Source organism: Cryptotermes secundus, unplaced genomic scaffold (assembly GCF_002891405.2).
Source record: "Cryptotermes secundus unplaced genomic scaffold, Csec_1.0 scaffold273, whole genome shotgun sequence".
Taxonomy (NCBI): Eukaryota; Metazoa; Arthropoda; class Insecta; order Blattodea; family Kalotermitidae; genus Cryptotermes; species Cryptotermes secundus.
The window spans coordinates 1,578,851-1,593,202 of NW_019744109.1; the positions used below are offsets into that span (position 1 = coordinate 1,578,851).

The window sequence follows — 14,352 nt, forward strand, 5'->3', positions numbered from 1 at the left end:
GTTCAATCTCACCACAAATGCAAGCTACTTGTGATTTGGATGTGTTTACAATATGGCACATGAGACAAATTATGAAGTAAACATTCTCCCATGTAACACTTGAGCAAGGTTTTATAACATACATGTATCCTACTTAGGTGAAAGAGCTCCACTATATAACAATGCCTGAAAAACTTGTGAAAAATAATATGCCTAGTATATGCCAGGCATCATAAAAACTAATTCCCTCTACACAGTTCCAATGGCTAGTCTGATATGTATAATATAGCATCGATTCTCAACTGGTTGAGACATCTGTCAGCTGGGTGGGTCATGAATCACAAAAATAAAATTTTTAACGATTAATATATGACTAAAATGTATATATTTGTATAAATACACTTGGAAAAGGGAAACTTCGTTTTTACTATGGCAGGCTACACATTTTCTGACAAAGGTACCAGTGAAATGCAAGATGCAGAAGGTTGAGAATCACTGCAATATAGAAGTAGGGGAAAGAAGAAAACCCTAAGCACTTATGTTAACATACTTTCATAGTTGTCTAGTGCTGATACATATTTCACACACTTTACATTTGTAATTAGATTCTTCAGTTGCATAATGCTTTGACTTCTCTTACCTTGCTTTATTTCTACACTGATATTTGTCAAAGACTATACTTTCACCTGATATGCATGTTGTTGCAATGGTTATTTACTGGCAAACAGTAAAGACCATCTTCACTGGTGGTGATCAAAATGCCTCCTGCACTGAATAAAACGTCAGTACAGTTTATGTTTAATTCTACCAAATGCTGCGTCTGTTTTATCTGACTGTATTATTGCACTGGCTGTTTATCCACACATTATTTTTCTTCATACACAAAAGAAATCACAAACTTTCACTTACGTACTTCTCAATAGCAGAGTATGAACAAGAAAGTTTACAGATAATGAAGACACTGAAAATCATGCAGAGAAGTTAAAAAATATATTTTATTGGCAAACAGCATAAATTACTAGATCAGAGTATTAAATATATTAATGAAAAAAGTAAACGCCAGTTATAAACAATGAAGATGAATCAACAAACATGGTGCTCAGGCAAGGCATAATATTACTGATGATGATGATGATAATGATAATAATAATAATAATAATAATACTGTTTCATTACACTATTCAGTGCAATCCACTTCTCAGTGGTAAATGTGTGGGCAATCGGCAAACCAGACACTCCTATGACAATGTCATCATAAATACTGGCATAGGTTACCCATAAGAACATAATAAAAATAATAAGGGTTACAAAAGCTCCTGAGGCTGAAACTTACATAGAACAAAAGCCAATGGATCAAATATGACAGTTCTGAGATGTGTGTGCATGCACAATATTATGTTTTCTTCCTATCATCAAAATTTCAACAGTCTCAATATGAACCAATAGAACCTCAGGTACTTAACTTAGTATTTGATGGAGGGTCTATATATTGTATATAACTTGTAAAAGGAAAGTTGTTCATGTGCTTAATTTAATACCATGCCGAAGTGTAGTTCCAGGCATACTTATCTTGGCGCTAGATTCAGGGGAGTGGTCAGCTTCATGCTGCCGCAGCTTTAACCCCAGAGTAAGTATATATATATGGTGGAAAAGAGAAAAATATTGCCACTGCTAGGAACTGAACTAAAATTCCTCAGTCATCTAGTCTGTAGCCTAGTCACCAAACTCTGATTCTTAAGTGTCTCACGTTCATGCCATGCTTCTAGTGATGTTATGTGACAAACACTTCCCTCCTTTCCTGATCAAATAAACATTTAATAATTTGAAAATCAGGGTCTTCTAGAATGACACTGCATGGATTGGTAGATAGGTACCAGTGTTTTGGAGGAAACTGCTGCCTCCATCATCAGGGCAGAAGACTTTTCCACTTTGAAAATGGAGGCAGAAGGTTCTTCCAAAACAGTGGTACTTATCCACCAAGCTACATGGCATCACATCCCAGAATACTGTGACTTACATATTCAATGTCATGAGAACCTCAAATCTCAAATTTAATAATTCATATGGACACTGCTGTGATGCATATTTTAAAGACACATCTTGCTAGCAGAACTAATAATAACAATAATAATAGTTTAACTTCATACAAAAGTCCTGATTCATATTGTCATACATAATGTTGTCCTACAAAATAAAGACACCTGAAAATGAATATTTTATAAAGAACTTTATTACCAGAGTGATTATAAAGTATTTTGATAAATCTTGTTATTTTTTGTTTCACTTATGCTTTATTTAACATCATCAATAACTCAAGACCACAGAGCTTCAAATGACTAAATGATAATGAAGAATGAATTAGGAAGGATGTGGTAGGTAGTCATGAACTAATTTAATGTATTATTTTGGCATTTTTCTGGAGGGTCTGAGGAGAACCTCAGTCAGGATAGTTTCTATCCTCACCGAGATTCAAACATGCAACTTACTTGAGCTAACTAGTTGAGTAATATCTTTTGCAGGGAAACCTGTTATCTAGTGCACATTTTTCCACATGCCTTTCTCTACCCTTGTCTCTGATAAAGCTAAACCCTGTGAATGTGTTGAGCAATACTGGGCTGCTATCATGATGTACATCTTCTAAATGGATGGCTATATAGTTTATCCTTGCTGCAGGCTACAATGCATGTTGTACTACTATTCAACATTTTGTTCTTGGTCTGATCTTTCAGATCTGATTTTGATTTGTGTGGTAAGTCTCTATGGTACAACTTCTTCTTGTGCTTTGTTGCCCCTGTGTCACAAATGTCACTTCTACAACATGTTTCAACCTTATGTGGTCATTATCAGGTAGATACATAATTGCTTCACTATACTGCATTTTTTAGTTAACTGTTCTAAAGGAGCAATTGTGTTGTGTTTGAGGATGAAATTGAACGTGTGCAAAGGACGACTAGTTTCACTGTTTACTTATTCAATCAATCAGATGCTGAGGCTATGTAACATAAATATGATAGTGCATCAAGGTCATCAATGATGACTGAGAAAAGGACCAAGAAAGTACAGGTCACAACCTTGTTTTAAGGTGCTGGTCCAACATTCACCTCAAGAAAGGGAGGAAAACCTCAGTCAGGATAACCAGTATTGGAACCAAGATCCAGTCCCTGCACTTCCAAATAAGAAGCAAAGTGTTAAGCACTACTTCTCAGGTTTTCTGACAGCACAAATGATTCCTGCAACTATAAAACTATGAACCTATTGGTCACAGACTAAACACATAAACAGACAATTTAAATGAAAAGTACACCAATTATTATGTAGTGATCAAAATGTCATGCAACCTATTAGAAATGTATAAATACAAACAGCTTCAAAGCAGTCCAAAGAATCTGAAACAGGGAGAGACATGCAGAATTAATTATGCTCAAAACCCTATATCCTTAGCTTGCTCCAGTTGCATGTGCACAGCTGAAGTACAAGGACATCTTTTACACAACTGAAACACATGCTTACTGTGGAAGATTATGTAATAAAATCATATTGTTCCATAGCCTGCCATCACTGTGCATGAATTCCTGATTCTCCTGTACCATATAAACCAATGCTGTTTTTAATGACATGTTTCTGAGACAAAGCAAGTGTAAATGGGAAGCACTCCAGACAATCTACATTGCTGAGTAATGAATCTGTGGAAAATGTCCACAAAGTGTCAAGAATGTTATCGCTAAAGAAAACTGTCATATAGAAGTATGCATATGTCAATAATGCCACCATATATATCTATCACACACAAACCAAATGAACCTGTGAAACCAGCCAGTTGTTTCGAAACTTAATTCAACATGGTGTCCACACCATACTTCCACATGAAGTTTATTTCTCAGCAAGGCTTAGTTCCATTAAGATATGTTTATAGACAAAACAGCTGCATATCTATGCTGGGAATCCTCATATTCTGCTTACACATGACATTAAAAGCTGGAGTATGATGTGGCATGTCACTTCAGTATGTAATTGTTCCCTTTTTCTTCAGTGAAACCATACATCTCAAACATCGGTAAAGACTGATTAGGCAGTCCATTCATGTCAAAGTTGGAGAATGAAACTGCTGATTCCATCAGGATGAAGCAACAGCTCTACCACAACATCAAGAATGGAAATGCTGCAACAGTTCTTTGGTGACAGCACAATCTTGTGAAATGCATTGCCTCTCAGATTTCTCTACTGCAATCTGCATTTATCTAAGAGATCCCACATGTGGAGGAAGGTTAGAATACCTCCACCATAGCCCTGTGAGTCACAGAAAGTGGAGAAAAGGACATCCAGTGCCTTGGGCTATAGCTGAGCCCTCCTGTCATTGGGTGACATAAGTACACAGACCTGGTCCTCCAAATTATGGGGTGGGAGCAAGGCTTACAACCTTGTTTTGTAAAAAAAAAAATTGTTGTAACCGAAAGAAATGTAAACTGGATGCAATCTGGCAGAATCTCCTAAGATTTTGCCTCAAAAAGGGCTGTTTTGCTGCTGCTGATGATGACCATGATTTCTGAAAGATGATGTGTACAAAAATAACCATCATACATTATAAGAACAAAATAAAATGCTGAGAAATGCAATAAAACACTATTCAAGCTACTCTTCAATGTTACATCATACATGCAGAAAAGAATAAATTCATACATCATCAAGAGTGGTGGTAAATTTCAAAACTTGTTATACTTGTAATTGTAGTTTCTCTATACAGATAAAACTGTATCACCACTGGGATGCATGATCTTTCTTTCACCATGCACACAGCAAGTGATTACTTGAAATTAATTTTTAATTTGGCTATTCATGACATCACAGCAGAAAGAGCAGCAGTTAGTTTTGCTCACAGGTTTTACAGGGTCAAAGAGGTGGGAAAGAAAGATTATATGTAATAAAGTTACTGGGAAGCACAATATACTATAAAGGGATACTGTCTACATGTTTATGAAATTCAACTCAGTATCTGATATGATCTCCAAAGCATGCTGCACAATGATATTGCAGGAACCTCTTTATAATTTGTGTCTGTACTATATGCTTACCAAAATATTATGTACTTTTTATTTATGTTTTTAAAGTGACAGTCCTTGCACAATTTGAAATTAATTCATTTTAGCTAGAACTCTTTTTATACCTAAAATTTCTGAAACATATGTTTATCTAGATATGCGTTCTCATATGCCTTATCAATATGCACTTCTGCAGTTTTATGAAGTATGCCCATTAATGGTGACGACTGCCCTCACATTCACAAGGGAAACACATAAAAAGTCAGTTCAGATGACTTGTGTTAAGATCTCGTGAACAGATTTCAATCCAACTCAGCATTAAGTTATTTTGATATAACACACCAAGTATGTAATGCAATAATTTGAGTTATTTTATAATCACTCTGTACATGAAACTCATATTTATATGAACACAGTCAACCGATTCACTTAACACAGTTTCAACCTCTGCAGTTTCCACATTACAACATTTCAGTATGTTGTTGGTGGGAAGAAATTAATTTAATTAAAAAGAATGAAGTTCCAAATATTCTAAAATCTAACGAGACCTTTGCGATTATGATGCAGAGAAAGGAAAATGCATAATGAATTGTGATGAGATCTTTATGGTGTGCTTATGTTCAAAACTGAACTGGCTACTGTAGTTCACCACAAGCACATGGGTTCACAAGTTCATGTACTTCTATTCAAAGTTGTGTTAAAATGAAGATGAATCAATGCACGATTCTCTTGGGCCATTGAGATTTGGACAGTAAAGCTTTGCACATTAACCCAACATCAAGAACTTTGGTTTACGGTTGTATCTCAAAAGTATGATCTAGTAGGTGGAGTTACTTTACTTTTTATCTCTGCATTTATTTTGGATATTTGTAACTATTTAATAAATACATTTGCATCATGAGATGTTAGTTTTCCATATCTTGTTCTCATCACACAAAGCTGTAAGTGTTCTCGATGGCTCTTCCAGCACCAGCAGAACTGCCTGAACCACTCTGCCTCTCTTGCAGTCGTTCCATTGATTCAGTACGTGCACGAATTGTGCCTCCATGTGTAACCACCTGAAAGAGACACACGTTTGACTCAAATCACCATTTTATACCTAATTTACTATGTGTCCAAGAATAATTATGCACAGTAAGAACCATGGGCTAATATATGTGTGTAATATCAGTTCTCGCTTACATATATTACACTTATATTATTATTATTATTATTATTATTGTGGTTGTTGTTTATATACATTTATATATTACTATGCCATTCTTACTAAAAAGAGTAAATATCCCATAATAATAATAATAATAATAATAATAATAATAATAATAATAATAGTGTTACATGATGTGAATTATACTGAAATGTAAAAATGATAAAAAATAAAACACAATAATTTTACCCATTGCTTTATCTTGGTTTGCAACCTGGTACCAATATAGATTGAGGGTGTTTGAGAACAAAATGATGAATATAATATTTGGACCGATGAGAGAGGAGTAACAGGAGGATGGAGAAAATTACATAATGAGGAGCCTCATCACTTTTATACTCTCCCCAATTCCATTTGTAACTGTGATATCTTAGGGTATCTATTGACAATCCATGTGACCTCTAGAGTACATCGTTTAATTTTTATAAGTGTGGTTGTGGTAGATTCCTTCAGTTGTGCCCCAACTGTCTTTCCTTGCCTCTGCCCAACTCGCAAAGAACGATGACTTAAGGGGGAATGTGTTGCTCCCACATAAGGTACAGAGAAACTCTGTTAACATGTGAGGCCTGCAGCTGAACATAAGCTCCAATCAGTGCCCTGAGCCTGGGGCTTCAACAGACAATACTTTGACATGTGCACAGAACACTCTGTACCAGTACTCCTTCAGAGATTAAACCAAAGGTTCCATGAATGCATATCTAGTATCCTCATCTTCAAATGATATTATGTGCAGATTCGTTTGAATTAATGTTACTGTGCTACATATAAAGAGCTGAGAGATGTGATTATCATTCTTTGTTGCAATTAAACTGAGGACAGGTACAAGACTACCCAATATTCTTATAAAGAGATAGAATAATATTAAAATATGTTCCAGTATAGCACCCAAGTAAGTACATCACAGTTCTGTCCTGGGCCTAATAATTTTAATTTAAAATAATTCAAAACCTGTGCATATTGTAATCAAATGATTCATGGTTAAAATGTATTGTAGTCATGAGATAACTCCATGGCTGATAATGAACTTACATCTGAGGAATACCATAGATGATTGTGAACCATCTTGTGAAGCACCCTGGATGATGACGAAGTACAGAAGTCTCATCACATATGCCATAATACAGATGAAATTGATTATAAAACAGTTGAAGGTGATCTAAATTTTGACGTATCCTGTAAATATTAGTCAAATGTTTGGGAATCCTGCAGATGATTTATGGAGGCAATACTGAGACATAATATTACATATCATGTTTATAAAATACAGATCAAGTACTCTGTATTCCTGAACCATTCCTACTGTGAGCATAAGCAGCACTAGGCTACATAAAATAGCAAAAACATCATTGTTATTAGAAGATTCTAAAGGGTTCTGATGATGGTGGATGACACACAGAATTACTGGGGTTTTGGACTTTTTCCATCGTCTGGAATTTTAGATAATAGAGGACACAACGTTTCGGAAACTGGATCTGTTTCCGTCTACAAGTGAGAAAGGAAGACACCTACTCAGTTGGGCTCCTTAGAAAGAGCTAATTTCAATCACTGGACGATTCCCAGTGATTGAGATTAGCTCTTTCTAGATGATTGATCCAGTGATTGAGATTAGCTTTTTCTAAGAGGCCCAACTGAGAGGTGTCTTCCTTTCTCACCTGAAGACAGAAACAGATCCAGTTTCCAAAAACGTCGTGTCCTCTATTACCTAAAATTCCGGACAATGGAAGAAGTCCAAAACCCCAGTAATTCTGTGTATCATTGTTATTAATCTTTGAGATTATCTAGAAATAAGCTGTGGCCAGTGAACTTTACAATCTGCACAAGTTAATGTTTTACCATGAATGTAATGAAAGAGTACATGGATCAGATGTAACACAAACGCAGCAGTTCTACAAATATTTTTCTTTAAGATCATTTACAGAACACTGAATATGTTAAAGAGAAATCTTTTCACCACATTAGTGGTTACTGAGTGTAACTTGTATAGATCCTGATTCAGCAAGCAACACAAAAGAGATTCATACATTTTCAGCATGTTCGCTACATCTTCTATGTACTTCCACTGAGCTGACTGATATATGAGGGTAAGTCAATAAGTAAAATACAAATGGATATAGATCTTAAACAAATAATAGTACTGATTTGAAAAATGCTTTTATTTCACAACATAATCTCCATGTACACTGAGGCACTTGTCCCATCATTTCACAAGCCCCTGAAAACCAGCAGCATAAAATTCTTTGAGCTGCTGTTGGAACCAAGTGGTGACTTCTCTTTCTATAGCTTCATCATCGGGAAAATGTTCAGCCGAAAGATGATGTTTAAGAGGGCAGAACAAATGGAAGTTGCTTGGAGCAAGGTCTGGGCTATACAGAGGATGCTCCAGGACTTCCCACTTGAAATTTCGCAGCGTCTCATTTGTCTTGTTGGCAGTATGGGGACGCATGTTATCATATGCAAGAGCAACACACCTTTGGTGAGGAGTCCTGGTTGCTTCCCTTGAATGGCCTTACAAAGTTCCCAAGTGGCTTCCATTTGTTTGGTCCTCTTAAACATCATCTTTCGGCTGAACATTTTCCCGACGATGAAGCTGTAGAAAGAGAAGTCACCACTTGGTTCCAACAGCAGCTCAAAGAATTTTATGCTGCTGGTTTTCAGGGGCTTGTGAAATGATGGGACAAGTGCCTCAGTGTACATGGAGATTATGTTGTGAAATAAAAGCATTTTTCAAATCAGTACTATTATTTGTTTAAGATCTATATCCATTTGTATTTTACTTATTGACTTACCCTCATATATCAGTCAGCTCAGTGGAAGTACATNGTGCATGGTTTTAATTTTGGTCAGGTTAAGTGTTTGGTTTTAATTTCAGTCCAGTTGCTTGCTAACCTTACTAAGGCCTTTGTTGTTTTCCTTAGTCTGTCAAAGTAAATTCTAGTATATTATCCTTAAATAAGTCACATCTCTCTTCCAAATCCTTACATACTCACATTTCATGATCAGCTTTCCATGTTATTTGATGTAATCTCTACAGTTGAAACAGCAGTTATGCAACTTAAAACTCAATCAACTGAACCTATAGTCTGTGCCACAGCCAGACAACGTGTCCTAACCACACGAGAGGAAGCACTGGAATATTTTCATATTATAGATGTCTTTGTAAGAGTTACTTTTTTTTTTTTTTACAAAAGTTTTATTTTTTCATGAAGCAGTAATTACTTTATATTTATTCCATTCCTTATGAGTTAAGAGCAATGTTAGTGTTGTAGTCATTTTCACAACTTGCTTTAGCTTTTTTCTTTGGCTTATAGCAGACATTTTTCATTCTGCCTAAGTTGTTAGGCCATGGTGTTTTAGAAACTGCTTCTGTTTATTTCTTTAGGTGACAGGATATAGGAAGGAATTCTACTCCATTGGTTTCCTCTACAGAAATGTGCTCAAACCCTGGAATATCATCTTCTGAGTAGAAAGCACTTCTACACTAAAGATGGAGGCAGCATGTTCCTCCAAAATACTGGTAACCACCTACCGAACTACATGTCACCCAGACGAGCAGAGACTAAATCTTCACCACTAGGAATTCCTCAAATCTCAACATGATCCTTACCACCCAACTGCTACCTGCTCAATTTAAAATACAGAGGGGTCCAAAAAATGTACTCACTCTTTGATAGTCAATATATTTGGAACAATATGACATGTAGTTACAATTCTTGTGCGGTATTGTAGTGTAATGTTTTCTCAACATATGGCGAAGGTCACGAGTCATGCGAGTGTCGTGCCGCATGCGCGCTGCGAGCAGAAGACAGCAGCAACAATGGCTGAAAGGTTGTTCTTTAAGCAACGCAAGGCTGTACTGAAGTGGTACTGGAAGTACGAAAACATTAAAGAGGTACAACGACAATGGCAGCATGAGTTTGGAACTCAGCCACCAACACGTAGAACAATTGCCTGTATTCGGGATAAATTTGAAGCCAACCGTACTGTTCATGATGTGCATAAGCAAAGATCTGGGCAACCATGGATAGTAACAAGTCCAGCTTCCAGTGCTGTGGTGTTGCAACACTACACGATCACATCGATTTTCCCTTCCATTCGAGAGCTGTTTGGAGATGTGAGAGATTTTACCTACAACAAGATGGTGCTTCACCTCACTATCATCCAGATGTCATTGCGTACTTGGATGACACTCTACCTGGATGATGGATAGGTCGAAGAGGTGCTACTGAGTACCCACCACGGTCTCCAGACCTAACACCTCTCGACATCTACCTATGGGGAACCTTGAAGGATGAAGTTTATCGATACTGAACGCGCTACGAAAAACCAGCGAAGCGTTGTGTGCAGCCATCACACCGGACACACTAACAGCCGTAGTTCACTCAGCAGTTCAGCAGCATCGACGCTGTTTAGCCGCCGATGGTGGTCACTTCGAACACATACAATGACTCTCTCTCTGCGCAAGAATTGTAACTACATGTCATTTTGTTCCAAAGATACTGACTATCAAAGAGTGAGTACATTTCTTTGGACCCCTCTGTACACAATGCATTTACCTATACTAGAGATATACAGGAACATTGACTAATTTGGTAATGGGCCATAAGCAGTCTGATCAATTAAAATGATCGAAGTCACTGTTAACACTGGATAAATTTGTAATTATATAAATTCAGAGTCAGTTCCATTGTTAACTGCAGAGAAAACATAACAATTCTGACTTGTACTCTGCATGTGTCCAATCTCAATCTTGACTGGGCACCAACTGTTCATACTGAGGTTTTTCATGGTTATCTCAGTCCTTTCAGCAAAATGCTGGGTCAGTGCCTGATATGCCATTAGTGGCACTGGTCGGCCACACCTAAAGATTGTCAGTGACTTGCCTGTGTGCACCAAAGAACAGCAATACCTGTAGTGAAATTTTGTGGGCAAACGTTCAAAGTAGCTGAAATTTACAAACAAGTGTCCACTCAATTTGGTGATAGGTGTAGGACACAATGGTATGTATACATCACAATGCTTAAATCAAGTATGGAACCAGGAAGTTCCAAGACTTCCATTATTACAAAATCAGAGATGATGATCTACAAGAAGAGGCAAGTTATAATCACAGACATCATAATTTAACTGGATTTCAGTTACGGAGCTAGCAGAATCAAATTCCACAGTTGATATGAGATCACAAATGACATCATTTAAATACTGCTACATAGAATCTGTCACAATATTACAAAGAAATGGATGTTGTATAGTCACTGGATGAAATAAGGTGCATCACTGGATAAGAAGAGGCAAGGAAACAAGCACTCTCAATCTCACCAAAGAATTCAAGACTCAATCACCTGTCAAAAAGCTTAGGTTGGATATTTTATGAGACTCTGGAACAGATTTTCAAGATATGTGTTTAAATCATGCGTGATGTACTGTAATATGTTATGCAAAAAATGAAACAAGTGTTAGCAGCAAATGAAGAAGCAGACTATCCAAATGTGTTCTCATGATTCATGATAATGTCTGTCATCAAATGGCTGCTGTGACAAGTGAAGGAATCAGACAGTTTGAACCTGAAGTGCATACTCCTCACCACACAGTTTGCATCTTGCACCATCTGATTAGCAGCTGTTCGAGGAGACTTTATCACGTTCGAAGTTGAAGTGAAGCAAATGACACTGGCAGGAATGGCTGCAGGAGCTACTGTGAAAGTTTACGGTTTCAAGAAGTTTCTTGTCAGCTGGTCTTGGCGCAGCTATGTTGAAAAATAAAAAGGTTTGAATACTGCTTCCTTTTAAGTTTGTTTTTATTAATAAAATGCATTTAATTCTTTATGGTTAAGTCCTCTCTCTAACACAGGCAAGTGTTATTCAAATGATTATATTAGACAGTCTAGGTCTTTGAAACTTGGTATTAATTTCAGAGTTAGAAGCCCATTCTACTTCCAGACTTTATATAATTTTTATCTGCTACCTCCTGTGCAGCAAAACTGACCGGCAGAGTTCTTGTCTTACACATCTGGTAACTAGTACTTGCAGTTTCAAGTAACCAACTTGAAATTAATTTTCTGAGAGCTGGGCCTTGAGCAGAACCAGTTTGTGAGCATGTTAAAGTGAAAATAAGAATTATTAACATGTATTAACATTATTTGTGCAGTGGATCAAGGAATCAGTAACTATGAGAACATTAGGCAAGCTGGTTATCACAGTTCTAACAACCATCTGACAAGAGCAATTTTAAAATCACATAAGCAATCTACCATACAGAGTTCACACAAATATTTCTAACAGTCAAGCCAAATATCACAAGACAGGTGGAGTTAGCAATTGCCATTAGGTGTTGGTTCCACATCCAAGAAGTGAATTTATTTGTCTGAGAGGACAAATATATTTTGGTGCAGACAGCTTCATGCAGTGTTTCACATAGCCATGATAAAATATTATAATTAAAAGTGTCTGATGTCAAAAAATATGGTGATAATATGAGTTTCAGTAAGAATTATGTTGTTTACATATTAATGTAAAGAGACTTCTTTTTTTACAGGACACATCCTACCAGTGACAACTGATACAACAGGCTACACACAATGGCCTAAGCCACAGTGTGCAAAGCTTGTAAACTCAGAAGATATTCCAAGTACAGTGCGTACAATCAAGTGCGCGCCGCGGTTGCAATTTGCCGTGAGTCATACCACCGCAGAACGGATGCAGTGGCGGGGAGGAGTTGCAACTCTCCCCGCGACTGCATCCGTTCTGCGGTGGTATGACTCACGGCAAATTGCAGCCGCGGCGCGCACTTGATTGTACGCACTGTATATGCAAGTAATACATGTTCCTAGACCAACATGTAATAAAACAAGAAATTACTCAAAGCATTTAAATTTGGACTGTTTTAGAGTGATCAGTTAAATTAGTGCAACTGTCCTCTATCGCCATTCTCAAACTATACTATGTCAGGGCATAAAACAGTATTTATTACACATCAAAAACAGTCTTGACAGAAGTTATCAAATTAAATCCCCTTTCATGTCCACATCTTATAGATTTTGATCAATTTACAGCCTATGACTTCATACTTATATAATCTTAAATAACCTCAGGGAGTCAAGACAAATGGCTTCAGGCTGCAGTATCTTAATTAAAGTCAGAAAATGAATGCTGGATTATTTCCTCAAAAGAAGGTTCATAAGATTAATTCAAATTTTTAATAATATGAAAGTTCAATTTCTTCAAATCCAGTTAGATCAACTGTTTAGTGTTTCACACACCTTTAGGAACAAAATTATTAAATTTACATAGAAAAAGCCAACAGTGCCCAGACTTATTCTTACAAAAAGTTCAATGGTCATGGAAGGAAATGCCACAAAAGCATAACAAGGTGTCTGTCCATAAATATTGCAGGTCAGTCTACATAATGTAAGTGCATCACCTGTACAACAAGCCACTTACATCGTCCGTGTTAGTACTGGGTTTAGACTAATGTTAAGGAATTTCAATTTGCGTTGCTTTAAAATTTACTCACATTATCAAGTCCAAAGTTAGACGCACCAATTGTATCGACCACTGCGAGGGCTCACACCTACGGATGGGATGCAACCATTAGCATAACACACAATGTAAGTGGCATGTCCTATGTATCACAGGTTGTATGACAGAGTTTTGTCTACACAGATCTGGCTGTACTGCAGAATCCTGTGCACAGTCCCATTACTGAGTTCAAATGAACATAACATTCCACATATTTACACTTCCCAATTTCTCCGTTTTAGTTTAAGCAATTAATAGTTCTACTGTTATTACTATTCTCTAAACATGAATAATATAAAAGCAAATTCAGAAGCACTGTCACACAGTATGGTATCTTCTCCATGATAGAAAATGTTACTGTAAGCTTTAATAACCAATAGACTGTTTAGTTTGATGGCAAGAAATAAGTGCCAAGCATTCGAACAGAAATATAAAGAATAAGTTTACTTACAAATAGCTTAGATAAAGTTAATTTCCATATGAGTATGGCATCATTAATTTTAAAATGTGACAGGATCCTTCATTACCACATTACTACATACATAGTGTTATTTCATTCAGGCAGATGACATGAGAAGTTGGTAACTCGCAATGCCATCTGTGGACTAGTCTTAAT

At 36.7% G+C, this 14,352-nt stretch overlaps 1 protein-coding gene across 4 annotated transcripts in view; it reads right to left on the minus strand.

Annotated features, from left to right (window-relative positions):
• Positions 1–2,849: 2,849 nt before the first annotated feature.
• Positions 2,850–14,352, minus strand: part of LOC111874434 (SH2B adapter protein 1) — a 31,811-nt gene continuing 20,308 nt past the window's right edge. For 2 of the 4 annotated variants that reach the window (XM_023869945.2, XM_023869944.2), the window contains exon 7: positions 2,850–6,073. In XM_023869945.2, the coding sequence (XP_023725713.1) occupies positions 5,945–6,073 (129 nt within the window). In that variant the 3' untranslated portion in view covers positions 2,850–5,944. Of the gene's footprint in view, positions 6,074–11,953; positions 11,966–13,731; positions 13,789–14,352 lie in introns of those variants that run through there. The other 2 variants (XR_002844562.2, XR_004514109.1) reach the window with 2 other exon arrangements.